The sequence below is a fragment of the Oryctolagus cuniculus genome, chromosome 16 (genome assembly GCF_051225735.1).
Source record: "Oryctolagus cuniculus isolate XC-2025 breed Fujian yellow rabbit chromosome 16, ASM5122573v1, whole genome shotgun sequence".
In the NCBI taxonomy this organism is placed as follows: domain Eukaryota; kingdom Metazoa; phylum Chordata; class Mammalia; order Lagomorpha; family Leporidae; genus Oryctolagus; species Oryctolagus cuniculus.
In genome coordinates this window covers 71,389,831-71,416,763 of record NC_142882.1, presented here as the reverse complement: position 1 = coordinate 71,416,763, position 26,933 = coordinate 71,389,831, and the positions used below count along the sequence as shown (strand labels likewise).

The 26,933-nt window shown below is 34.6% G+C and overlaps 1 protein-coding gene across 16 annotated transcripts in view; it reads left to right on the top strand.

Annotated features, from left to right (window-relative positions):
* Positions 1–26,933, top strand: part of PHF14 (PHD finger protein 14) — a 185,487-nt gene that overhangs the window by 111,601 nt on the left and 46,953 nt on the right. For 4 of the 16 annotated variants that reach the window (XR_007922235.3, XM_051852938.3, XM_089315684.1 and 1 more), the window contains one exon: positions 21,573–21,690. Coding sequence is in view for 11 of the 16 variants with exons in the window: in XM_051852938.3 (XP_051708898.1) it covers positions 21,573–21,690 (118 nt within the window). In the remaining 5 variants the exon portion in view is untranslated. Of the gene's footprint in view, positions 1–12,227; positions 15,850–17,289; positions 17,315–20,779; positions 20,810–21,572; positions 21,691–21,876; positions 22,142–22,759; positions 22,799–26,933 lie in introns of those variants that run through there. The other 12 variants (XR_007922234.3, XM_051852935.3, XM_051852937.3 and 9 more) reach the window with 9 other exon arrangements.

Genomic DNA, 26,933 nt, shown 5'->3' with positions numbered 1-26,933 from the left:
ATGGTAAAACATGTTTCAGCATATGCTCATATATTATTGAACTGATTTTTAAAGCATCAAATGTTTTCTTCTTACTTCCTGTGAACATGCCCCTTTGAGGAAACAAAATTAGTTTAATGTACAGTACTTCTCCTTCATCCACAATTTCAATTATCTGTGATCAATCATGGTCTGAAAATGTTAAATGGAAAATTCCAGAAATAATACATTTTAAATTGCCTGCTGTTCTGATTAATATGACATACTCTCATAGTTTATTAATTTGGGGCCATGCAGGATGTAGTTCGTCTCTTTGTCTAGTGTATCCATGCTGTTTACACTCCCAGCTCAGCTGTCATAGTGCTTGTGTTCAAGAAGCTATTACTGTATTTAGTGAAGACTTCAGAGTACAAGAGTAGTAATACAAAGGAGGTGGCACATGGCGTAAAACATGGAAAGATAGAATAGGTATGATAGTATGTGAAAGTGCTGCAGGGCATATAAAAAAAATTATATGGGGTTTGGTGCTGTCTTGTAGTTTCAGGCATCCCAGGGTGTCTTGAAATGTGTTGCTTGGAGATGAGGGGGGGACTACTGTGTATCCATCCATGTATATTTCCTCTTTTTTTTTTTTTTTTTTGTCATTCTTATGATTTATTTATATTTTATGTGCCAAATACTTTTTACATTCTCTCATCCTAATTAGTTTCATTCTATTAATTTTCACTGAAAATAAAACTGAATGGATTTCAAAAAGAACAACGTTGATAAATCAAGCAGTTTAAATGGTCTTGGCTGTTGAGGAACGAGCATTGTGCCTGCATTTGATGTATCTGAAATAGTTGCCTGATGCCTGTGGCTTGGTCGTTCTGATTCCAAATTGAAGGACCTTTCCTCTTACATACATATTTCCTTATTTCCTCTTACATACAAAATACTCAGGGACTATGTGCTGGCCTCCTCACCCTCTTTCAGTTAAAGCTGTAAAGGCTTTTAACTTAAAAATACATAGTAGACTTTTTGTGCAGTAAGTGTACCAGTAAACCATTTGTGAAGTATCTTCAAAATATAGTGAGCCCAAAACTACTGCAGTCTCTCCTTGTTGATGAAAATTTATTTTTTCGAGTTTAATTCTTATCTCAAGGTAATGTCCCAAAGTATATGCATATCTCACATTTTCATGGGTAATAATATTTCATTTGTCATTGTACATGAACATATGATGATATGATTGAGGAGATTTTTATCAGTCTACTGGGTGGAAAATAGCATTTTGATTGTATTTTGTAACTATGAAGTTTAGTGTTCATATATTGATTAGCCATTTGATTTATCTGTGAATTGATTTTCCATATCCTCTGCTTCATTTGTTGCAATTTTTTTTCTTTTTAACAAATGAATTTATCATGTCTTTGTGTAAGTTGTAAATATTTTCTTTCCGCTTGTTAGTTTTTTTTTGTTTGTTTGCTCTTTTGACTTTCTTTGCTAACAATATGTTTTGCCAAATTGAAATTCAAATTTTATGTGTGGTGTTTATATCTAAAAAACAAAAACTAATCCAGTGTTATTATGAAATAGCCAGCTGACATCTAACACATTGCTTGGGCAGGAAGTACATATTATCTATGTACAGTTTTTCTTAGCTAGTTTAATAGAACTGCTTGTTTAAAAATAATTTTTAAATTATGTATCTATAATACAAAAATACTCTTTTACTTTCCTATAAGTTATACTCTTCTGTTGATTTAAAAGCTGTAAATTTAAAGGAAATTGTGTTTTCAGAAGATTCTATTTGTTAATTTCAAATGTCAGAATTGCTGATTTTATTGAGTATTTTTATAATTTTTGTTTATTCATTCTTTAATTTATTTCAAAGGCAGAGAGAAAGAAATCTTCCATCTGTTGGTTCACTATCCAAATACTCGCAACTGCCAGGAGTGGGCCAGGTTGAGGCTGGAGCTCAATCTGGATCTCACAGGTGGGTGGCAGAGACCTAAGCCATCACCTGTTATCTGCCCTTTAGTGGGAAACTGGAATCCAGAGTGGAGTCAAGACTTGAACTCTGAAACTTATGGGATGTAGGTGGCACAAGCAGAGTCTTATCCACTATGCCAAATACCCACCCTAGAAGTGCTAAATTTTAAGTATGTTGAAGCGGGGCTGGCACTGTGGCGCAGTAGGTTAATCCTCTCCCCCTGCGGCGCTGACATCTCATATGGGCACTGGTTCTAGTCCAGGCTGCTCCTCTTCTGATCCAGCTCTCTGCTATGGTCTGGGAAAGCAGTGGTAGATGGCCCAAGGGCTTGAGCCCCTGCACCCACATGGGAGACCCAGAGGAAGCTTCTGGCTTCGAATCGACACAGTTCTGGTTGTTGCAGCTACTTGGGGAATGAACCAGCAGATGGGGGCCTTTCTCTCTGTCTCTCCTCTCACTGTCTGTGACTACTTCTCAAATGAATAAATAATCTTTTAAAACATATGGTGAAGCTACTTGTTGATGTTACAACTTTTTGTGTAATGTTTTGGTCATTGAAATATTGGATACATATTTGATGATTTCAAAGGCAAAAGTTATTGTTTCCCTTGTAGAAGGTACTGGTCAACTTTTAATTGCTAAATGCAGTGACCTTTATATATTCTAAATACTCATTCTGTTTGGCCTCATTTTGGCATTTAACATTGGCAACCAACCTTCATCTTTAAAACTGTCTTTTCTTGCTGTATGCGTGTGTGTGTTTTTTTTTTCAGTGCAATTCGTTATCTAGTTCTTATCAGTAGCAAAGCATAGTGGTTAAAAAAAAAGATATAATGGTTGAATGCTTGAATTTTAGAGCCAAGTTTTTTAAATTACCTTATTACCTATTAGTTGTGCCTTTGAGCTAATTATGTTATCTCAGTCCTTGAACATCCTAATCTATAAACTGGACATAATATTCCTACTTGTAATTGTTTTGGTGATTAAATGAATGTGTGTGTATACAAGTAAATTATTTATATATAATATATATAAATGACTTATGAATAAATTAACACATGGATGTGTATGCAGAGTATGTATTCCTTATGTACCTTCAACTGCTCTGTCCTGTTAATAACCAATGTCTTCTGCAGTTTAAATATATCTAGCTTCTATCCAGTTGTCTTAATAAAACATGAGTTCATTCCTGTTATACTTCAATTTGTCCAGAAGCTTCCCATTTCTTGAAATATAAATCCAGATGTTATAAAATGGCTTATAGACCCTCCAAAACTGGTCTCTTTTGTCTTCATTTCCAGCTGCTCACAGCTTCACAGCTACTCACAGATTTATATAGAGATCTTTGCATGCTAGTTCTCCTTCTTAAAATTGTCCTGTTACATGTATACCATCTTGCTTTTATTTTATAATTTAAAGTAACATAAATCTGAAATAATCTTGCATATCTGAAGTAAGTTCCCCTTTTTCATTGAGTTACAGACTTACCATCCCTTATACTTAGTACATATGTCTTGGTCTGTCCATGATTTTTTTAATAAAAGATTTGTTTATTTATTTGAAAGTCAGAGTTACCGGAAAAGGGAGAAACAAGAACAGTGATCTTCCATCCACTGATTCACTCCCCAGATGGCTTCATCCAGGTCTCCCATGTGGGTGTCAGGTGCCCAAACATATGGACCATCTGCTGCTGCTTTCGCCAAGCCATTAGCAGGAGCTGGATCAGAAGTGAATCACTTGGGACAGGAGCCGGTGCCCATATGGGATGCTGGCATCTTGGGTGGTAGATTTATCTGCTACCTCACAACACCAGTCTCAGTCCATTATTGTTAGTGTGTAAGCACCATATGTTAATAATAAAACTAATTAACATACCAGTCCCAAGCTAGTGCTTATCTCATATTATGCCTCAGTACATATCCCAAGACAAGAATAAATCTGTATGTTAATTAAAATGATACTTACTTAATATTTTAAGAGGTATGTTCATCAGATGTTAATGGGAACTTGTCTTAGCTATGTTATTTTTATTTGCAAAACATTTTTTTCTAAGATTTAAAAGCAAAATTTATTAGCGTCTGAGACCTCCAGCCAGAGTGGCATAGAGTGGGGCTCCAAGAGAGGCAAAACCTAAAGGGGCTGGTGGTAGTGGGCTTTTTAAGCATAATTTTGGAAGAAAAAAAAAACTTGACAATAAGATTGACATTCAGTTACAAGGCAGGGACAAAACCTTTGCAATCTTTTACCCTGTCTGGGTTGCTCATGATAAAACAAAAGAGCCATCAAAGGGCAGAAGGGCAGGATACCTAATTTGTTTTACAGTAGACTGAGAGCTCATAAGGGTGGAGTCACCACTCCCTTTCTAGTCTCAATGATAAGATTGGAGATTCCTAAGGAGGTAAGGCAGACACTTATGATCTTGCTAAAGATAACTTTTAGAGAAGAAAGAGTTTTGCACACTAAATTTCCACTGGGACCAGCCTGACTGCCTATTAGCCCATCTCACTCCTCACATTCCCTCTCCCAGAAGAATAGACTCTAACTTCTGTGAGGGGAGCTGGGGGATGACTGCTCTGGCTGCTTCATTCTGAAAATGGGCATTGTTGGGATTGGCAGGTTCCAGCAGGAGATGGCCTCTCGAGGGTGACACAGTGCCAGCTTGCAGAAATTGCTTCCATGTGAGATTTCATGTGCATAGTCATCTAGAATTTCACTGTTTCAAATCTGGAGAAAGTTTCAATACAGTCTAATACAAAGGACAGAATCCTTATTAGAGGACCTAAGGAAAGTGCCGTCTAACACACTAGCAAGTTTTTCCATTGAAAAGCAAATAGAAACTGACAGAAGGGGCTTGGTAATAATCAGGTGGGCTTTAAGGCCTGGCCAGATATGCGGCCCCGACCTATCTTTCTCTTCAGAAGGGGTGCCGGAAAGAACATCCTAAGGGAGGTGTGAACCTCCTTAGGGAAGGCACCCTGTTGACTCCCATTACCTAGCTGGCCTGGGAGGAGAGCTGACCTGAATAGAAGGCAGGTGGCATCTCTAAAAGATTTACAATTCTGCCTGCAATATTACTGACCTTACTTGGCCAACCCCTTAACAGTGGTGGTTACTTTGGAAGCTGGGCTAAGTGAAGGGTTTTGTTTTTGTTTTTGTTTTCATCTTAGACAAAACATTTTTTTAAAGATTATTTATGTATTTGAGAGGAAGAGTTACAGAGAGAGGAGGAGACAGAAAGGTCTTCCATCCACTGGTATACTCCCCAAATGGCTAAAATGGCCAGAGCTGAGCAGATCCAAAGCCAGCAGCCAGGAACAACTTCTGGGTCTCCCGTGTGGGTGCAGGGGCCCAAACACTTAGGCCATCTTCCACTGCTTTCCCAGGCTGTAAGCAGAGAGCTGGATCTGAAGAGAAGCAGTTAGGGCAGGAAGCATGCTGTCTGAAAAGAAGATCATGATCCTGCATAATTGCTGCTTATCAATAACTACCATCATTTTTATACTAAAGTTTTGAATGTTCATAAAGACCTGAAAATTCCAATACTTGAGAAATGGAGTTGGTTATCTTTTTCTAGTCATGTATAGATGATATTCCATATAGCAGGTTGCTTTTTGACCTTTTACTATATCATAAGACTCTGCTGCAGTGTCTAAGAGACAAATTAAATGACAGACTTGAAAAATGGACCTTACCACTAAGCATGTTTAAATATATGGGTTTTTCTTAAAACTATTGAAAAGGAATCAAGATGAGCTTCCCACAAATTAGACATAGTGGTTAATGGGAAACTGCTAAGGAAACAAAGTTGGCTTTTGAGCCCATCAGTTTCCACTGGAGTTTTCCTCCAAGGATTTCTGGGAATTTTGACTTTTCACCCTACTACTGCAAAAAACCTAATCTTTAGATTATTTTAGCTAATTCAGTAGATTTCATCTTGGTGTCTGTTTCACTGATGGTATTTTGTCCCAACAGTAGTAGTCCTGGAATTTTGTAACCTATTTTATTTATATTATCACATTACAGCTATGGAGAATTGTTCTGACACTTAGAACAAATCACATTTTATAAATAAAAGCTGATGTTGGTAGATTCAAAGTGACTGTTCCTAAGAAGGGACCTGGAACCAAACCTACCACAGGTATCCATAGCTGAATCTCCTTTTCCTCTTCTCTTCTCTCTTCTCTTCTCTTCTCTTCTCTTCTCTTCTCTTCTCTTCTCTTCTTTCTTCTTTCTTCTTTCTTCTTTCTTCTTTCTTCTTTCTTCTTTCTTCTTTCTTCTTCTTTTTTTCCTTTTCTCTTTTTACTTTTCCTTTTCTTTCTTTCTTTTTTTTTTTTTTTTTTGAGGTTTATGCATTTATTTAAAAGGCAGAGTTAGAAAGAGAAAACTTCTACCTGCTGGTTCACAACTCAGATGGCTGCAACGGCCTGGGCTGAGCCAGACTGAAGCTAGGAGCCTCGTGCTCCATTTAGGTCTCCCATGTATCTTCTGCTGCTTTCACAGGTGCATTAACAGGGAGCTGGACAGAACTGGTGCCCATGTGGGATGCCAGTGTTGCAAGTGGCAACTTAACCTCTTGCACTACAATGCTGGCCCTTGAATCTCCTTATTCTAAATTGCCAGTTGGGATGATCATTATGCAGCTAATTTTTTTGTGAATTAGAAAATCAATTTGGGAGATTGAACTACTCAAAAACATCTCACATTTGAACCTCTTCAGCATTATCTCTACCATGTTCTGACCAACTGTTGTTTGAATACTTTTCCTTATCAAAGATACACAGTTAATGATAAAGTCAGAATGAAGTCTAGCTCCATTCTCATTAGAAAATTCATCTTCTGTTTAGAATCTCAAAGTTTGTTGTTTTTGCCCCTTACGTCTAGCTCAGGAACTGGTTCAGTAATCATTGCAAGGAATAAGAATCGATGAAGTACACACCCAAATCATGGCATGTTTGTCTCATCTTCTTTTTGTTTCATCTTCTTTTTTGTCTTCTCCTTCATCTTTCCCTACCCTGAGATAGGAAAATGTCCATGATGTTAAAATGAAGTTCTTGACATTTAAATTTAACTTTAATTTTCAAAGGTGATGTGGGTGAGTGTGGAAGAAGGAATCTGTTAATATGTTCCTCACTTGAACAGTTTTAGTTCTAAGAAATAAAGTACATTAGTTTAAGAAAAATTAAAATATAGTAAGTAAAAATATATTTTTCTTTTGGAAATTGTGTTTGTAAAACTACATACAAAAATATTAAAAAGAAAATTTCAATCATGTATAATGTAGCATCTTAATGTCTGATTTTATTCACAGATTTTCAGTGATTCTCTTCAAAACATTTTTAAAAATCTAGGTATTATATATTACTTGAAGTCTGAGAATATTGAATATTTGGGTAACAATTTCCATTAAAAGATTTTTTTAAATTTTACTTATTTAAAAGGTAGAGTTACAGAGAGAGAAGGAGAGATAAAGAAATCATCCATCACTCGTTCATTCCCCACATGGCTGCAATGGCCAGGGCTGGGACAGGCAGAAGCCAGGAGCCAGGTGTTTCATCTGGGTCTCCAACATGGTTGCAGGGGCCCAAGGACTTGGGCCATCTTCTGCTTTTTCCCAGGCACATTAGCAGGGAGCTAGACTGGAAGTGGAGCAGCTGGGACTCTCCCATATATATATATATAAAATTTATTTGAAAGGCCGAGTTACAGAGAGACAAAGAGAGAGAGATGACTTCCATCTACTGGTTCACTCCCCAGATGGCTGCAATGGCCAGACCTGGGCCAATCTGAAGCCAGGAGCCAGGAGCCTCTTCCAGGTCTCCCAAGTGGGTGCAGGGGCCCAAGGACTTGAGCCATCTCCCACTGCTCTCCCAGGCCATGTCAGAGAGCTGGATTGGAAGTGGAACAGCCGGGACTCCACCCGGCACTCATGTAGGATGCTGGCAGGTGTCCGCTTTACCCTGGCACATTTTTTTTTCAAGATTTATTTATTTAAAAGAATTACACAGAGAGAGGAGAGGTAGAGAGAGAGAGGGCTTCCATCTGCTAGTTCACTCTCCAATTGGCTGAGTTGGATCGGAAGTGGAGCAGCTGGGATTTGACCTGGTGCCCATATGGGATGCCAGCACTGTAGGTGGCAGCTTTACCCTCTATGTTACAGCGCCAGCCCCTGTTAATGTTCTTTGGGCTTTTGAATCAAGACCTTTCTCAAAGTCCAATCTTTGTTCTGAACCATTTTATTCTGTCTACCTTAACTGTTATTTCCTCTTGTCGTCTTTGTTTCTCATTTGTAATCATCCCCCCTTGGATTGCTGTTTTTCTGCCTTGCTTCATTGCTGCATAACCAGTTTTGTAGCTCTACTACATTTTAGCTCCTCTAACCTTCTGGGTCTTTGTCTTGCCTGATACAGTGGCTAGAACTTGAACTCAAGTCATTGTGGAAAGTCCATTGGTGTCCTCACTAACATCCAGAGCAGAGTGTATGTTTATCTTTCATTCCCTGAACCCTGCTGTTCTTTTTACTTCTTTCTTTAAATACCATTATTCCTTCTCAGATGTTTACTGAACAATTTGGAATAACACAGAGGCCTCAGAGCAGGGAACAGTCTAAAATGTAAAACTGAATGTCTTACATCAGTTTGTGTTTTTTTTTTTTTTGGCCAGGCAGAGTTAGAAAGTTAGAGAGAGAGACAGAGAGAGAGTTATAGACAGTAAGAGAGAGACAGAGAGAAAGGTCTTCTTTCTGCTGGTTCACTCCCCTAATGGCCACTATGACCGGCACTGCACTGATCCGAAGCCATGAGCTAGGTACTTCTTCCTGGTCTCCCATGTGGGTGCAGGGACCCAAGCACTTGGGCCACCCTGTGCTGCCCTCCCGGGCCAAAGCTGGACTGGAAGAGAAGTAACTGGGACTAGTACCCGGTGCCCCAACCAGGACTAGAACCCCATGTGCCGGCACCACAGGTGGAGGATTAGCCAAGTGAGCCATGGCACCGGCCACATCAATATTCTTTAAAGTTACTTGGTCATCCCTGAACCAAGAGTATTGTTTCCTTTTTACCTTAGACCTGGCTTTGTACAAAGCAATGCTAAGTAATTTAAACTAAGTGTTTTTAAATTTAAAATGACGCTTCAAGTTCATCATGAAGAGATTAGACTCTAAAGAAGAAATTAGAACATAAACTATTTTTAATGAAACTTTACTTGAGAGTACTTTGTAAAAATGATTTCCTGTTAGTAAAAATTGGGACAGTTATGTTTAATTTTCAAAATACCTGTATTTGGGTAATGTAGGTAGCCCAGCTGCCACTGAATTTTTCTTATCAAGGTGGTTTTCTGATAAAATTTGAATAAAAAAATGGTTTCTTGATCCATTTTGTCATGTAACTAAGATGGTTAGATGATTTTGTTGGACATGCGGGCAAGGCTAACCTACCTTACACGTTTATTGTTTACCATATTACACTCTTTTACTTCAAAATCTACAGTAAACCACTGAACTTTTAAGTAACTAGGATTCATAAATATTTTTATTATGTTATCAGTGTTTAAACTTTTAAATTCTTTTTTATTAGTTTAAATAAGTGAGTAGAGATTAGTAATCTGTATTTAAAGAAAACAGAAGCCTGCATATGGTATACTACATAGTGAAGTGTGGTATTTCTATTGTATGCAAATTTAGTATAGTAAACATCATAATTTGAAGCACATATAGCAATAAAAATTTTCTCATTTCATTTTCAGTAAGATTTATTTTTGCAGTGCTTTGTTTATTTTCCATTGTAATATATTAATAATATTAACTTATACAAGGGAATGATTATTACAGACATTGATAAATCATTTGAAAAGACTGAAACTCTACTACTATACACAGTTCCACAATTTGCTGCTAGCTAACTTTCTGGCCTAGGATCATATCATCTCTGATTTTTTCATCTGTAAAATTAAGGCATTTACCTCATTTTTTTTTCAACTCAATAGAGATTCCAAATAGACAGTAGACAGTTCTGAATTGAGCTTGAGTACAAAGTTTGGAGTTGATAATAGATTTTTGTAGGTAGGGAAAAATTTGTAAAATATAGGGAGAATATGTAAAAATCTTGTTTTTTGGCATTTCTAATTGTTTGGCCCATGAGTTATGTTAATAGTATTTGCTTGCTATGTCCCAAACTCTCTGCTCTTATTTGTCTACAAAATATTCACACCTCCATTTTAGAGATGAAATAACTAAAATACAAAGATACTGAATAATGTGAAATAAAATTTTTTCCAATTATATGTTGATTATATTATGTAATTAAGTATTAGAGAGTAATTTCTTTTCTTCCAAATGTATGCTACAGTAGTGCTTGGTAAATCTACTGATCTCCGTGTTAGTTGCCAATGTTTATTCCAAGCTTGTATGTGCCAGTCAATGTAATACTATTTTCCATATTTTATCTCATTTAGTACTTACAAGTTTATAAGATTGATGTTGGTTTTATCCCTATTTTATGGGTGAGGGAACTGAGAGTTACTTGCTCATGCTCACACTCCTAGAAAGTGGTGGAATTGTAAATTGAATCTAGGCAATCTTGACTGTATAGCTCATGCACTAATCATTAGGTGTACTGCCTCCCCACACTATGCTGCCTTACATATATGACTTTGTTGGGGCAAAGGAGTAGATACTTCCTCCTATCAGGAAATTTCTATACAGGATGCAGAATATATTGATAGTCACTGGCACATGCAGTAGTGAAGGCCTTTGAAAATAGTTAATTACTTTTTTCTACACTAATTTTAAAATAGGCTTACTAGATACATATGGAAAAAATTCAAAGCCAAAACTTGATCTTTGATTTATGATACTGCACAATATTTTGTCTTGGGAAGATATGAGCCAAGACAAGCCACATTGCTTATTCTGACAACAAGGGAGACACAGAATATTAAATGAGATTCAGAGTGGAAGAATATTAACGATAACTCTTTAAATTTTTAAAAATTAACCTATACATTATATTTTAATTGAGATTTTAAAGTAGATTTCCATGACATTTAACATATCTATATTTGAAGGCATATAAATGCTATATCTAAATATATCTTCTCAGTTTTCTGCTTGTTTCCATTATTTGTGCTTGTCATTAAGACTTGGTTGCACTTCTTATATAAATAATGTGGTTGCTTCCTCTTGCATTATGCTTTGCTCGTAGTGCTTAACCTGTAGATAAAACATTTCTCAGAATACCAGATTGAGAATGTCCTCAAAGCTCTTTAGAGACTGATGCCCATGTGACCTTACTATTCAACAAGGGAGTCAACTCTTTCTGTTATTTCTCATATGTTGGTAAATACCTCATTTCTCTGAAAACTGTATTTTCCATTTTATTCTTTTTTCTTGTACAATTTGCTTTTGCTTTCTTTGGAGATTATGCAGTTTTGCATGGTAGCTCTCTTCAGTAGTGCTCTATTTGTCTGTGTGCCACTTTTCACTTTCTTTTTCTCAAAGGAACTTAGAAGCATTTAAACACATCTCTCTAATAGTTAAATGTAAAAAATGAGCCTTTTCTAGCATGTGTGACTACTTGCCAGTTTTACCTCATCTACAAGTTCTAAATATTTGAAGGAAGTAATGAATTTTTATGTTTACTGCTGTGAAAAAATGTTATTTCTAATCACTAAACTCCTAAAATTTCTCCTCTGAAAATACAGATACAAAGGCAAATAATTGAAACAAAACAGTTATGATACAGTATCTTTGCAATGGAAGGTTGTCTAGGCACAATAATAAGAATCATTTGAGAATTCCTCCCTGAGACTCTTTTTATTAACCAACCCTTTAACATTATTTATGATTATGTTTGCTGCTTTTTATCATAGTCACATGCTTTCTGAATTGTTAAATTACCTTATTTGATGGAAAATAGTAGCAAACTGCTATGTTTAAAAACACTTGTTGACCAGTTATGTTTCCCTTTATAAATACAAGCTCTTCATCATTTATATATACAAATATATATATAAATGTATTTTAGAAAGATTTGACAACCAGAAATAATAATAATAATACAAGAGGAGGCAACTGTTTCAAATGATAAAATAGTTCCATTTTACATAAATAAGAAGCTACACAAGATCATGGCATTTAGTTTTAGTGTATCTTTCTCTTTGGACCAGATCATGTTGTTTGAATCTACTGTAGTATTGTTAGTATGTTTCATAAGACGTAGTGCAGAGCTGCTATGATCTTTAAATGTTAATGTTCTTTTCTTATCACTTTACTGTGTAGATACCCTTCATGAGACCCAACTCTGCCACAGCTCATCCTCGGAGGCAATCCTGGAAACCTCTTTTATAAGTGATTTTTAAAATGTGGATAAAACTCTCAATAGAGTACATAAAGTAAAGGAGAACAGCTATCTTGTCCTTTCCATAAGCTTATCACTGCAAAAGTTGCCTTTGCTTGTCAGGTTTGGATAGAATGTAATTGATTGGTTTGTTATTTGGTCTGACAAGGCAGTTAATTTGCCTGTGTGGATTTTTTTAATCTTTTTTCCTTTTTTTTTTTTTTGCACTAATCAGAAATATTTGATATGTGCATTGTTGAAAAATACTGGGAAAATGTCTTGTCAGAATTGTCCTACTAAGTAATGTCTTTCCCTCTTGCTTCTTTGGCAAAAAATGATATGCAGTGTGTGGACCTATTGAAGAATGAGTTACGGAAGGAATCCCTAATTTGTGACTCCTGTTGTTGAACAATATTAGTAGAAAACAGGAAAGACAATGCATTCCATTTGTCTGCTTATCTGTTTCATCCAACAATACATATATATGAAATGCTGCATTGTGAAACAACTATTCTTAATATACATGCCATTCCTATTTATGATATTCAGCAAAAGTGAAAGACTTGTGAAGCATATGACAGTCTGTTTTTGACTCAATCTTAGTATGAAAGCACTAATATTATTAGCATGAAATTTTTACAACTTCAGATTTTAAGCTCATGAGTAAAAATATTTATGTGTGTTTACTTCTAGGTAATTTTTAGTAAGAACCAAATTTATTCAGTCCTCATTGTTTTAATACGAACTTTCTGTGTTCAGCATAAATACATCTTCTTGAACTTAAATGTGACATTATGAAATAAAGAGGGAGATACAAAGCTTATTGACTATCCAACCTTCCAACTGAAAGATCTTCAACAGCATCTGTATCTTTCCAGAGTTTTACAGAATTAAAATTTGATCTTCAAGCTTAAATGATCCAGTTTTCAGTCAACGACAGAAATGTGTTGAATATTCCATCACTCGATCTTGAACTGATTTAGAAGAGACTCTTGAAATTGAAATGCATATATACATGTAAATTGTCAATCATTTCTTGGACTTTCCTGACTTACAAGTGTGGTTTTGAACCTTTTTTCAGGTATAGTGGTAACTGAAAATAGTTTAAAGTTTAATAATAGAGTAAGCAATGTTATATAGATAAAGCAAGTTATAAAGTTGCTGTATTTTAGTAATCTATAGTTATAGTAGTAACCATATGATTGGATAAGATTGTTTAACAGTAGCAAAATATGAATAAAATTACATATAAATAAATTAACATAGAGACAGCATAACATTGGAAGAAACATTAATCTTTAGCAAAACCAGTAGGCTATCTTTTCCTTAAGAATAAGGACTTTATTATTACATAAGCTTAAGTGAAAGCTGGTAATTGTTACTGTTGCTGAACTCCAGCTGATTTTAAGAAAAATGACAGATTACCATTTTTTGAATAAAATATGTGAATACCTTAGGTCCTGACCCTCTTTTAATATATGGTGCAAAATTACTGCTGGTCATTTCATTTTAGCCTTTTCGAGAACAGTTAGGTAGGCCTTGTGATTTGGATGCCATTCTGAATTAAAACCCTTTTTACCTTGATTCCAATTAGATACTATGTTACCATCATTCTAGATCTTGATGTTTTTATTAGCAGATGTGTTTATTTCATATTTGGTGTTGTTCCTAACAATCTCTGTGATTTTTACATTACTAGTATAAAACACATAATTCATAAGATGATGGGGCCTGCCAAAGTGTGGTTACAGTTGAAGAACATTATTATTATTTATTTGAGAGGTAGAGCTACAGACAGTGAGAGGGAGAGACAGAGAGAAAGCTCTTCCATCCATCAGTTCACTCCCCAAATGGCTGAACTGAGCTGATCCAAAGCCAGCAGCTAGGAGCTTCTTCTGGGACTCTCATATGGATTCAGGGTTCCAACCACTTGGGCCATCTTCCGCTGCTTTCCCCGGGCATAAGCAGAGAGCTGGGTAGAAAGAGGTGTAGCCAGAACATAGACTGGCTCCTGTATGAGATGCCAGCACCACTGGCAGTAACTTAACCTATTATGCCACAGTGCCGACCCCAGAGTTGAAGAACTTTAGGAGGGACTAGAATAATAAACTTTCTCCTAATAATCTACACTCTTTTATATTTCCACTGTATAAAATTAGCTCATGTTTATAGTTGGTCCATATACTACTCGAAAGAAGTTAATGTATACCTGAGATAACATGTACTAAATAGTTCTTATCTTACAGATACATATAATAGAAAATAGTGTAACAGTTAAATCTTGAGTATCACACAGTAAGGAAAGGGAAAAAAAAAAACACTAAAATTTCAGGAAGGAAATTAAATGTCCTTGAAATGCAAGGTGAATGCCATAGTATAAATAGTAGGAGTTCTCAGATGTAATCATCACAATCACAGCAAGGATTTCTTAAAAACACAAGTGGTTGCCCCAAGTCCTTCTCTACTTACTCCCTCCCCCAGTGGGAATTTCTGGTCTAGTATGTCTGGATGAGATCCGAAAATTTGCATCTCTTAACAAGTTCTCAGGTGATGCTGATGCTGCTGGTCTGGCATACCACTTTGAGAAACAGTCATATATAGTATTTAAATATATATATATATATTTGTTGTGCTTGGCATTGATTGATAAAGGAATGTGATTTTTGATTTCCTTAAAAGGGTCTTTAGATTTTAAACAGTATTGTTTTCTAGATTAAAAAAAAAATGGTAGTAGTTTCACCTATGAAACATATGAAATAATTTTTTTATTTTTATGAATTCCATTAAAGGTTTATTTTACACTTATAATGGAATAGCACTGTTTTAGAGACAGAAGGGAATCAAGGAACGTAGCCTTCGTCCAGACACTTACTCTTTTGTTTAAAAAAAATAAAAAAGACTGGAAATTAGGGTCATATTTGAACATGAAAATAGGGTTCAGGCTTAGACTTTATTCATCTTAACTTAGAAATTATATTTATGTCTGATTTATATAACATTGTCATTCATGAATTTCTTGAATGTTTATCTGATTTTATACTTAGGTTGTTAAAAACAGATTGATGAATATTTACACTCCTTATCCTATTTCCCTGCTTTTAAACTCAATTACTTGATGAAAACTACTCTTATTTTAAATACTTAAGAATTACTTTATTTGATAAATCAAAATCTCCACTGTCTTTATTTCATTTATAATAAAGGAATATTTTATTCATATGTTTCCAAAACCTTTTCGAAAAGCTCAGAAAGACTGCAGCAGAGTGGGTTATTTACATGATTAATTTTGTTTTTAATTTTCTGAAATGTTTTTCGATAATTTGAACTTATTTAAGAGCTTCGTATTAGAGTTGCATGGCATATCAGCACTCTGTAAAATTATGTAACGTTAAAGGTTGTGGTTGCCACAAATTCTTATCAAAATAGCTCTTTCCTTTAGTGTTCATTGTAATAAGACTTTCTGTAAGCCTGCCAATAAGATTCACTGCTGTTCAGAGTACATGAAATGCAATGAAACTGGATTCTCATGCTGGGCTTTGTAAATAAAACAAGATTGACCCCAGCTATTATCTCATTTATCTGATTTACATTGTAAAACCAAGATCTGTGCTGTTGATTAGGGCATAATTAGATAATTATGAACAGGGAAATACAAAGTTTTCTGGCCTGTGAGCATAGCAGGTTGTAATACTGAAAAATCTCCAAGGGCATGAACAGATGGAGATCAGTTTTTTAAAGAATAAAGCAGACGTATTTCAGGTATGGAAATGTCTAATCATTCTCATGCTGTAAAAAAGTGCTTGACCTTATCATGTATTTTTATATGAATTGTTTGATTTCATGATTTATTTTTTCATTTCATTTTTAATCTATAATCAGCATACTACAGATCTAGCTAGTTGATTCTGTTTTTTAAGTGAATATTAAATATGGATTTCAATTTGGGTAAAGTTCCATTTTTTTCAAATTCAATACATTTATGTGGGAAGAATACATTTTGTCTCTTACTAGTTGTTCACTCATTGCTACTTGTGCTAGAAGTCTGCAGTGACATTAATAGGTTCAGATTCTCCGTATTAGTCTTATATTTGTGAAACACATAAATTTTCTAATTATTTTGTATGCAGAATGCTCATGTACATGGTTTGCACTAAAATTATTGTAAATTTTAAGGAATAAAATAATGTACTTACTGATATTAAATGTTAATCCAAAACTGGGAAATTGAAACATTTTTTGCAAGCTTGTATTATTTTATAAGTGATTTAACTCATGAGCTGCAATCCATATTTTCTCCAACTATTGAGATATCTAATTGAAATAATGGGCTACTGTTCAATTAAAAAAAATCACTACTGATTAAGGGATTTTTGTAGGTGTTTTATCCGCTAGTGAGATTTTTATTTAAGTAATGGCAATATTCATGACCAATTTTTGGATCTTTCTTATATGAAATTTTTTCATAGATGTGGAAAAGTTGGAAAATTCAATCAATCAATAGTCCCTTGAACAACATTCCCTTGAATGTTTTTCAGGTGAATATATAATAGTGTATATTTTCAGAATGATTTATTATTCAATTCTGTATAAGCTTGGTGGAGAACTGAGTAAAATTTTCCATTGGTATAATCTGTAGCTGTGATTATCAGGTCACTTGTTCAGAAAAACATACATCTCTTTTTAAGACCATATTGTGGATTTTGCTTCTTCCTGAAGTTTAGCTTATTATCATGTAATTGTAAAATTGTGCATAAGAAGTACACTTAATTGTTTCAGTTAGGTTTTTAAAGGAGTTATTTAGCATACTTTCCTAATGGAATTATCAATTGGAAATTAAGGGAGTTAACTTTGGAATATTGCCTCTTAGGCAAGAGAGGAAATAAATAAGTTGTTTCTTTTTATTTGTTTACATTCTTCTCAGTAGTCAGGTAAATATCTGACTACTTATTGTATGATTCATGGCACATTTGATGATAAATCATTTTGTTCCTCTTCTTTGTCTAGGATGCTATACTTAATCATATGCTAAGTAAGTATTTTAAAAACTTAAGAACTATGTTATTTGATCACTGCATTTTATTAAGTCAATGTGTGAAAGATAAGTGATATGAATTTGATGTCTAGAATGTTGTCTTTGGTAAGAACATAATTAAACAACTAGGTTTTATTTTCATTAAAAGCTGAAATTTTAGAATGCTCTATAATGTAATGTAAAATAATGGATACTTGAAGCATTCAGCTTGCATTTTATTTTAAAAATCTATGTTGCTTTACTGGTCAGTTTTATATTTTTTAGCATTGTAAGACACTTCCTTTCTATTTCATATGTGCTAATGATATAATAGTCTGTTTTTACTATACAGACATTTGTGTTATTTAATAAAGTAAATCATGCTGTATCACTATCGTTTTGTGAGTCAATGACCATTGTTACAAAAGTTTTTTAAGCATTTTGTCACTATTTTGATAAATTAAATATGCACTATTTGTGTCCTGCAATTATGTTTTTCCAAGTACATATAAGAAATAGAGGTAGAATATTTATTTTATAAATAAAAGTGATCCATAACAACTTTAATTAGATATCAGCTTTTAGGTAGCAGATAATTATGGAACCTTATTGAGTTTCTGATTTTAAAGTTTTTTAAATGATTTAATCTAAAATCTAACATGAATTTCTTGACTGAGAAAATTTGATAAAGATTCCAAAGTGGTGTGTGTCAAGCAAATATTCCACTATTTTGACTATCTGCATTATTCTTTGATATCTAGGGTTCTTAATGCTATTTCTTACATTTGTCTATGATATAATAATTCTTGCAAATTCTATTAGAGTTTACTTGTGTTATTCAGAATATTTTTCTTACCAGCACATAAAGCTATGAATTTTTTAAATCCAATATTCTATGGTGGAAACAACCAAATTTTTTCATATGGAAAAAAATTTTATTTATTTATTTAAAGATTTATTTATTTATTTGAAAGTCAGAGTTACACAGAGAGAGGAGAGGCAGAGAGAGAGAGAGAAAGAGAGAGAGAAATCTTCCATCCAATGGTTCACTCCCCAAATGGCTGCAATGGCCAGAGCTACGCTGATCCGAATCCAGGAGCCAGGAGCCTCCTCCGGGTCTCCCACGTGGGTGCAGGGGCCCAAGGACTTGGGCCATCTTCTACTGCTTTCCTGGGCCATAGCAGAGAGCTGGACAGGAAGTGGACCAGCCAGATCTTGAACCGGCACCCATATGGGATGCTGGCGCTTCAGGCCAGGGCGTTAACCCACTGCGCCATGGCGCCGGCCCCTATATGGAAAAAATTTTAGACAGTTCTACAAAAGGTTTATGAATGTACATTTATTTATCAGCAAATTGGTTGACTTAAAGAATGTGGTTTTTGTTTTTGTTTTTTTTTTCTCTTGGATGCTAATGGTTGTTAAGGGTATTAACTACTCCTTTTTGATATTGGTTGCAGTTTTTATTCACTACTGAGTGACTTAGACACTTTATAGAAATTTGCTATCACCCCTAGTTATTTGGAAACATCACAGAGTTCCACCTGTCAATTAACTCATTTTGAAAGGACTCACTTATGAAGGAATCTAAGGACTAAATCATTTCCAAATGGCATATACTTCAAATTATCTTCTGACCAAGCTAGTATATAAAATCTTTATTTTCCTCTTTTCATTAAACTTAATTTGAATGATAGCATGATTTTACAAGTAATTGAGATTAGCAGCACACTGGGAAGTTATCAGTGTAGCAAGCTTGTCCTCAGTATATTAGCTGGAATCCATACTTACCAATAAGAATCACCTATGTAAATGAAGGTCATAAATCATGAATGATGACTCCTTTTTATATTTATCATGATTTTGCACTGAGGTATTCCCTAGAAATCATAATTTGAAAAAATTACTATATAAACTTAAAATAAACATGCAGTTTTAGGTGGTAATTTGATGTGAACTAGGAAAATATTAATACTGTAAACCTTCATCTGTCAGGAACTAAGATTATAAGCTTTTGGAACTGTTTGGAGCATTGCCCAAATAACTTGAAGTAGTGGGAAAAAAACAAAAGCCAATAGTTAACAAACAAAATTGAGCCAATGTACTCAACTCAGTAGAACTTCTCATTTTCTTGTTTTGTTTTGCTTTTGTACCATCAATTTGTATACCCCTAATAAGTTCTAGTAATCTGGAATCTGAATCCACAAATTGATTTTGGGTAAACAGTGCTTAGACAAAAACAGTGACAACATCATGAAGCAGCAGCTAATAATTTCCAGCACATAAAGAGGACCCTGAAAACTTTGAGAAGTTGAATATATGAATTCAAATGGAAGACTAATGGTACTTCAAATACAAGAGACTGACACAGACGCATAGCAGAATCTGATTCACACTGAGGTGGCAGACACAGAATAAATTATATTCAATGTACTTCCTTGATGAAGCAAATAACATGATTTATTCTAATACCACATCCAAAATGATTGAAATGTTAGTTGTCATGTTTGAAGGAGTATATCTTGGCTATCTGAAATCTCAGCCTGTTCATAAACTCAGAAATGCTCATGCTCTGAATGTTTCTATATCTATAAGTTTAATGTAATTGAAATTTTAGCCCCTGAAAGGTAAATAAGATGTATTGAGAAAGGAAAAGCATAAAATTTTGTGGACTTGGCATTTGATATCTTTACCACTGCATATTCATTATTGTTTTTTATTAATACTAGAATAACGGGTATTTTAACTGGCTTTAGATGGTTCATTTTCAATATTGTTATAGTAGGTAGAGTACTTAGTTCTATTTTCTATTCTTGTGACTGGAATTACAGTAAACATTTTATTTTCAAATTTGTATCAAGTCTAAAAGGTTTTTAGAAAAGCATGTGTGCTTATTTTACTCATAAGAAAAGAATTGTAGAAGAAGAAATGTATATACTTGAAATATGTGGTTGTGTTTAGATACTTTATACCTGAATACATTAGCTAAGTTTTCTGAAATTCTCGATTCCCAAAGTGAATCTTGGGGATATTGAGTTTTTGTAGCATGATATCAAATTTTAATTAAAAATATAGAAGAATTATAGTTTATTGTAATTGCTTCTTAAAATCATTTATTTTTCTTTATGTGTTGTTTACACAACAATAATTTCTTCCCTCTTTTTCCTAACAAAGGTAACTGAATAGTAATTTTGCATTTTGTTTAAGTAATATGTGCTTTATAAATTTTCCCCTTGGTTTCTTAATTGTAAATTTCTTGGCTTTCGAAGTTTTAAATTAGTAGAGATAAACAGAGAATTTGAAAATTTGTAGAGAAAGTATTCTTTAATTTTTTTAAAAAAAGCACAAAGAAAATGAGGACTATACCACCTCTGTAAGATGTATACATCTTTGTTATTTGTTGTTAAGTTTTGGTCTTGTTATTCCAATTAATGCAAATTTTTTTTACAAACCACTGAAATAATACAGATTTTTCTTCATTGTCAGCAGGATGAGATTGTCTGAAACGAAGAATAGGTATGATAGTTTTCTTAGCTTTTGTACATCAGAGGTGACAAAGATATTATCAAAATGTTAATAAGTTTTTAATGTACTAGACAAAACCAAATGCACTTTGAGAAAATGACATATCATATTTGAGAGAATATTGTACTCATAGAGTGATTTCTTACCCCTTTGTATATTTAAGAATTCTATGATTTAACATATGATTATTTTTATTTGATATAGATTGTTTTAACATGTTATACATTATAAAGTTTATTTACGGTCCACTTTTACTTGGAGAAGAGAGATGAGATATAAGTTGTATAGCATTGATTGCAGCTGACTACAATTCCTTAGAGTTCTAAAATTTTTAAAATAATTACAATGTATTATTTTGAATTTATAACCTTAAATAATACATATGTATCTTAAATTACTAAATGCTGTTAAGCTGTTAGGAAATGATTAATTCTGTAAGTTCAGAATTGAAATGGTTATGATCATTAGTTTTGAGCATGTATGATTATACACATACATTCATTCATATGCTCTTAAGATTTATATCACCAAAAATTGCTGAATATTGTTTTGTCAATTGGATTATATTTGTATTTTTTTCTAAAACATTTATTACAGGTTTAGGTTGCCTTTGTCAAAAACATTAATTTAATAATTAATTTAATAATCTCATGAACCAAGGATAGAATTAACAGTGCACAAATTTGTCTCTTTGTCTTTGAGATACCTGGTTTTTATATCATTAAGATACACCATAAATTTGTTTATCCTACAGGTGTGATGAGTGCAGACTGTGCTACCATTTTGGCTGTTTGGATCCTCCTTTGAAAAAGTCTCCTAAACAAACAGGTTATGGATGGATATGTCAGGAGTGTGATTCTTCATCTTCTAAGGTAAGAGGGAAGGTCTGTAGGAAAGAGGACAGCTTTTCTGTATCACATCACTGACATCCTAACTTTAAAGAGACTTGGAGCCGGCGCCATGGCTCACTTAGCTAATCCTCCACCCGCGGTGCGTGCACCCCAGGTTCTAGTCCTGGTTGGGGCACCAGGTACTAGTCCCGGTTGCTCCTCTTCCAGTCCAGCTCTTTGCTGTGGCCCGGGAGGGCAGCAGAGGACGGCATGGGAGACCAGGAGGAAGTACCCGGCTCCTGGATTTGGATCGGCGCAGCACCAGCCATAGTGGCCATTAGTGGAGTGAACCAATGGAAGGAAGACCTTTCTCTCTGTCTCTCTCTCACTGTCTATAACTCTCTCTCTGTCTGTCTCTCTCTCTCACTGTCTAACTCTGCCTGGCAAAAAATAATAATAAAAAATAAATAAATAAAAAGAAATTTGGAATATGAGGGACCGATGTTTTAATTTAATGTGCTTTATGGACATATTTATTTTATTCCCTTTAAAGTAAGGAAAAAAATTTGTTAAATGATATAAATCTCTTCTGGAGAATATTTTGCTGTTTTGTTGTTGTTGTTGTTGTTGTTTTTATATTCACTATAGTGCTGAAGCATATTTAGTGGTGTCCTTTTAGCCAAAAAAGTAACCAATTGCTAATTTCCCACACATCAGGGATGACAGGAAAATTCCACCCTGGATCATAATAAATTATGTTAGTCAACAAAAAAGCTAGTAAAATCCAATTTGTTTTAAGATGGGTCATCTGAAAATGTAGTGCATATATTTTGAATTAAGGTCCTTGTTCCTTAAAACAACTAGTTTTCATATTCTTAGTTGTATTTTTGATATTTATTTTATTTCTGATAAAATTGTTTAATAATTTGTCTTCCAAAATAAACTTTAAAATGATATATTTAGAAAAATCATCATTTTAATCTTAAATTATAGTAACCTACAATTTAAACTATTGTGTCTTTTAAAACAATCATTTATTTGAGAGACAGAAACAAAAAGAGAAATATATATATAGAAAAAGGATGCATCTCTCTGCTGATTTAATCCCCAGCTGCTCAGTGCTCCCTGTTGCTGAAGCCAAGGAGCCAGAAACTCAATCCAGATCTTCTGGATGGGTGGCAGGAACCCAATCACTTAAGCCATCACCACTGCCTCCTGGAGTCTGCGTTAGCAGGAAGCTAGAGTCAAGAGCCGGAGCTGGGAATTGAATCCAGGCATCCCAATATGGGATGGAAGTGTCTTAATCTATGTCTTAGCCATTAGGCATAATGCCCATCTGTATTGTACATTTCTGTAAATGTGTGAGTGAATAGCTAGATTTTGATGCTTTGACTTCATTTGACAGAAATATTAAATACATTTGAACAAAGACCTTCTGGTCAGCTGTGGGTGAATCAAAGTGTTCTTCCTTACAAAGCAAATGGAAATTAAGGACTGGCCTTGTGGCATAGCCAGTTAGACCACTCCCTACAATGCTGGCATTCTGGTGTGTGCTGGTTCATATCTCTGCAGATAGCTGCAATCACAAGCCAGGAGCCAGGAACTCCATTCACGTCTCCCATGTGGGTAGCAGGTGCTCAAATACTTCATTCACATAAGCATCTGAAGTGGAGCAGCCAGGACACAAACCAGCACTCATGGAATGCTGGCATCACAGGTAGAAGCTTAGCCTGCTGCATCACAATGCCAGCTCCTCCATACGTGATTTTGATTTGAACCATAGATGATGATGTTAACTCTAATCACTTAATGGGGTTGTCTGCCATTCTTTACTTAAAAAGGGAGCTGGCATTCTGGTGTAGTAGGAAAAGCTGCTGCCTGTGACCTTGGCATCCCATATGGGTGTCACTTCCTGACCCAGCTGCTCCACTTCCCATCCAGCTCCCTGCTAATAGCCTGGAAAAAGCAGCGGAGGATGGCCCAAGTGTTTGGGCCCTTAACACACATGTGGGAGATCCCGATGAAGTTCCTGGCTCCTGGCTTTTGGTATGGCCCAACCCTGTTCATTGCAGTCATCTGGGGAGTGAACCAGCAGATGAAGGATCTCTCTCCTTATATAACTCTGGTTTTCAAATAAATAAATCTTAAAAAAAAAAAAAAAAGTGATAGTATAGAAGAACCTGAGACTATTCCTTGAGTCTGTTACTCATCAGACTTTTTTTTTTATTCAGTGGCTTATATTCATTATCATCATTACTTATTTTGATGTTCAGATTGCACCAAGTTGATTTCTATGTCCTTCCTTCAGATATGATTCCACTGATATTTGACTACTTCCTCACTGAAGACTTTTCAGACTAAACTTGTAATAACCTTCTCTTTCCTCACTCTTGGAGTAAGTCATTTCTCCAAGATCCATGGTTCCTTTCAGTGGAGAATGGTATTTAGAAACCAAGATCTTTTGTGCTTGTTGTTACTGGAATGTTGGTTTTCCTAGTTCTTTTTTTGTTTACTTTTTTTTTTTTAAGATTTATTTATTTATTTGAAAGATAGAGTTATAAAGAGAGAGAGAAAAAGAGGCAGAGACAGAGAGAGTCTTCTATCCATTGATTGACTCTCCAAATGGCTGCAACGCCCAGGCCTGCGCCAGACTGAAGCCAGGAGCCAGGAGCTTCTTCCAGGTCTCTCACGTAGGTACAGGGGCCCACGCACTTAGGCCATCTTCCACTGCTTTCCTAGGCACATTATCAGGGAGCTGGAAGGGATGCCAGCCCTTTCCTAATTCTCTCTAGACACAGCCAAGGACTGACTACTAACTATATCTATCCACACACATACACACTTTTATCTTTATTATTTCTATGTCATAATAGATATTGAAAGCTATTCTAGTTTCCTCCCTTTTACTCTGTCATTCCTTGCCATAAAAACATGCTCTGTTATCTTTAATATGAGTTCTAATATAATCACTCCCTTAATATGGAAACAGTGTCTTGTCACCCTCTCACCTTTCTTCATGTGGACCCTATTTTGCCTATAGTCTGATGATTTTTAGACTGAATTGTTCAGGAAAAGGAACAAGAAGGGTTGAGGGAGGACATTTATATATGTTTATTTTTCAAGCCTCACAGGTGATTTTATAAGCAGTTGGGACTAAGAACCACTGATAGAACTGTTTTTCAAGATCTTCAGTTATCAATAAATTTCAACAAATTGACATTTTAAATTTATGTTTTGCATTTACTTGTGAGATGTTAAAGTAGGCAGTAAAGGTATGGTAATTTTTCAAAAAATAAGGCATGGTTCAGTGTTCATTCTTTCCCGTGATATATTGAGCTAGATCTCAACTTGTGTCAGCTGAAACTTCCTAAATGAAGATAGCTTGTCTTTATATGGTTAAATGAACATGTATAAATATTTCTTTTAAACATGCTTGCTCCAAGTCATATATATTCACAAGTGCCACTGGGAATTTACATACACATCATGTATTATTTTGTAGTGACTGTGCCATTTACCACACTGGCTTTTCATCCTGCTTAAGCTCTGTTTTGTGAGAAGCCATAGAGTGTACATGACAGGTTGTTATCTGCCTGCTGTAAGATGAGCTGCTTTAGCCTGGAGGCTTCCATTTGATTAGCTCCTATTTGATCTTTCAAGTACACCACACTTTTTGAGTAGAAAATTGTACATTCATATGCATAGAAATCTCATCTAAATCTGTTACAGAGGTTTTCTGAAACTACAAATGCATGACACACCAACTGAAGCAAGTGTGTGTGTGTGTGTGTGTGTGTGTGTGTGTGTATGTTTTTGATAATCATTTAAGTAGAAAACTCTGAAATGAGGAATATGATTTTAAAACATTTTATTTTCCACATTTTCTGCATTGACTAATTAGAATTCTAAAACTGACATTTTAAAATGATATGTAAATATTTGTTTTCAAGTAGAAGAGTCATTCAGAATTCTGCCTCTTTAAAAACTGAACAGAGCAATCTCTAAGGAGTATCTTGCCACAATACATTAAACAAGCATTTAATTGAACCTAGTATTACTGGAAATTGAATGTCTGAATTTTATGTATTGTGAAGATTTATGAAAAATATAAAATTAAAATAGATTATCCTTTAAAGTTCTTTTAAATTTGAAGCATATAAATGACCCATAAAACAGGACTTTTTAGTATTTTAACTGTTCATTTGACCTCTGGGATTTTATATGATTTTAGGTTGTATTTAAAGTTTCTGATTTTAGCATGATTGACAGAGAAATTATTTTTCATTAAAAACTACACCACTTAACTGTCTGAATTGAGTATAGTTGTAGCTTTTGTGTAACAACCATTAGAACTTATAAAAGTGTGCTTTATTGAGCTTTCCTGATTTTGATTTGCCTTGTTGGTAGTACAGGCATGTAAAACTGGAACAAAGTTTTTTGTGCCGTTTCCTACATTAGAATCCATACAACAAATCTAATTGCTTTGACACTTACTAAAAGACATGGTTTTCCTCAGTGATGCCCACAGTCTTGTACCTAAACTTTAGATTTTTATCTTTGCTCTGTGGGATGGGAAAAACCACAAGCTTGCAGTTGATCTGTGAGACCAAGATCTTGTCTTATACTAAATTCAGGCTGTTGCCAGTGGCTCTAGCATTTTTCTCTGGCAGGCAAAATTTTTTGTTTCAATATCTTTCCATTCCCTGGGTTCGTAATGAGTGCTGTACTTTGTGAATAATAATAATCATTTATCAGTAACAGTCCCAGTAATTATAGTTGGGACTGTGCTTTTTAAAAAAAGAGTGTGTTATTGTTTAAACTGAACATTTATTTCCTGAACTGAGTTTACTATTTAATTGTTATTAATGCCTGCTCAAAGAGGTTATTTACTTGATTGTCCTAGCTGTGCTTTCTAAAACCTATCCCTAGGTAATATTTTTATCAAGTAACAATTTTCAGTAAAACACAGATTGTTCACTGATCATTCTAAATAACAGAATTGGAATCAGTACTGAACTGTTTAGTTCCATACATTGAGGATCTCTTTGAAAATGTGATTTGCTCCTTTCAGATAGTTAGTCATTGTATGACACATGTATTTTGATATCATATTCATAAAAATAGTGAAATGAAAACTGAAAATAGATTCTATAATAATTTCCAAAATTAAAAAAGGTCACTTTCTAAGTTACACTGACTTCAAGCTTGAAAAACCAAGTCATTTTCTAAGTTAGGTGGCATGTGGACCTGATGTATCTACATAGCCTGTTGTGGGATACCATATG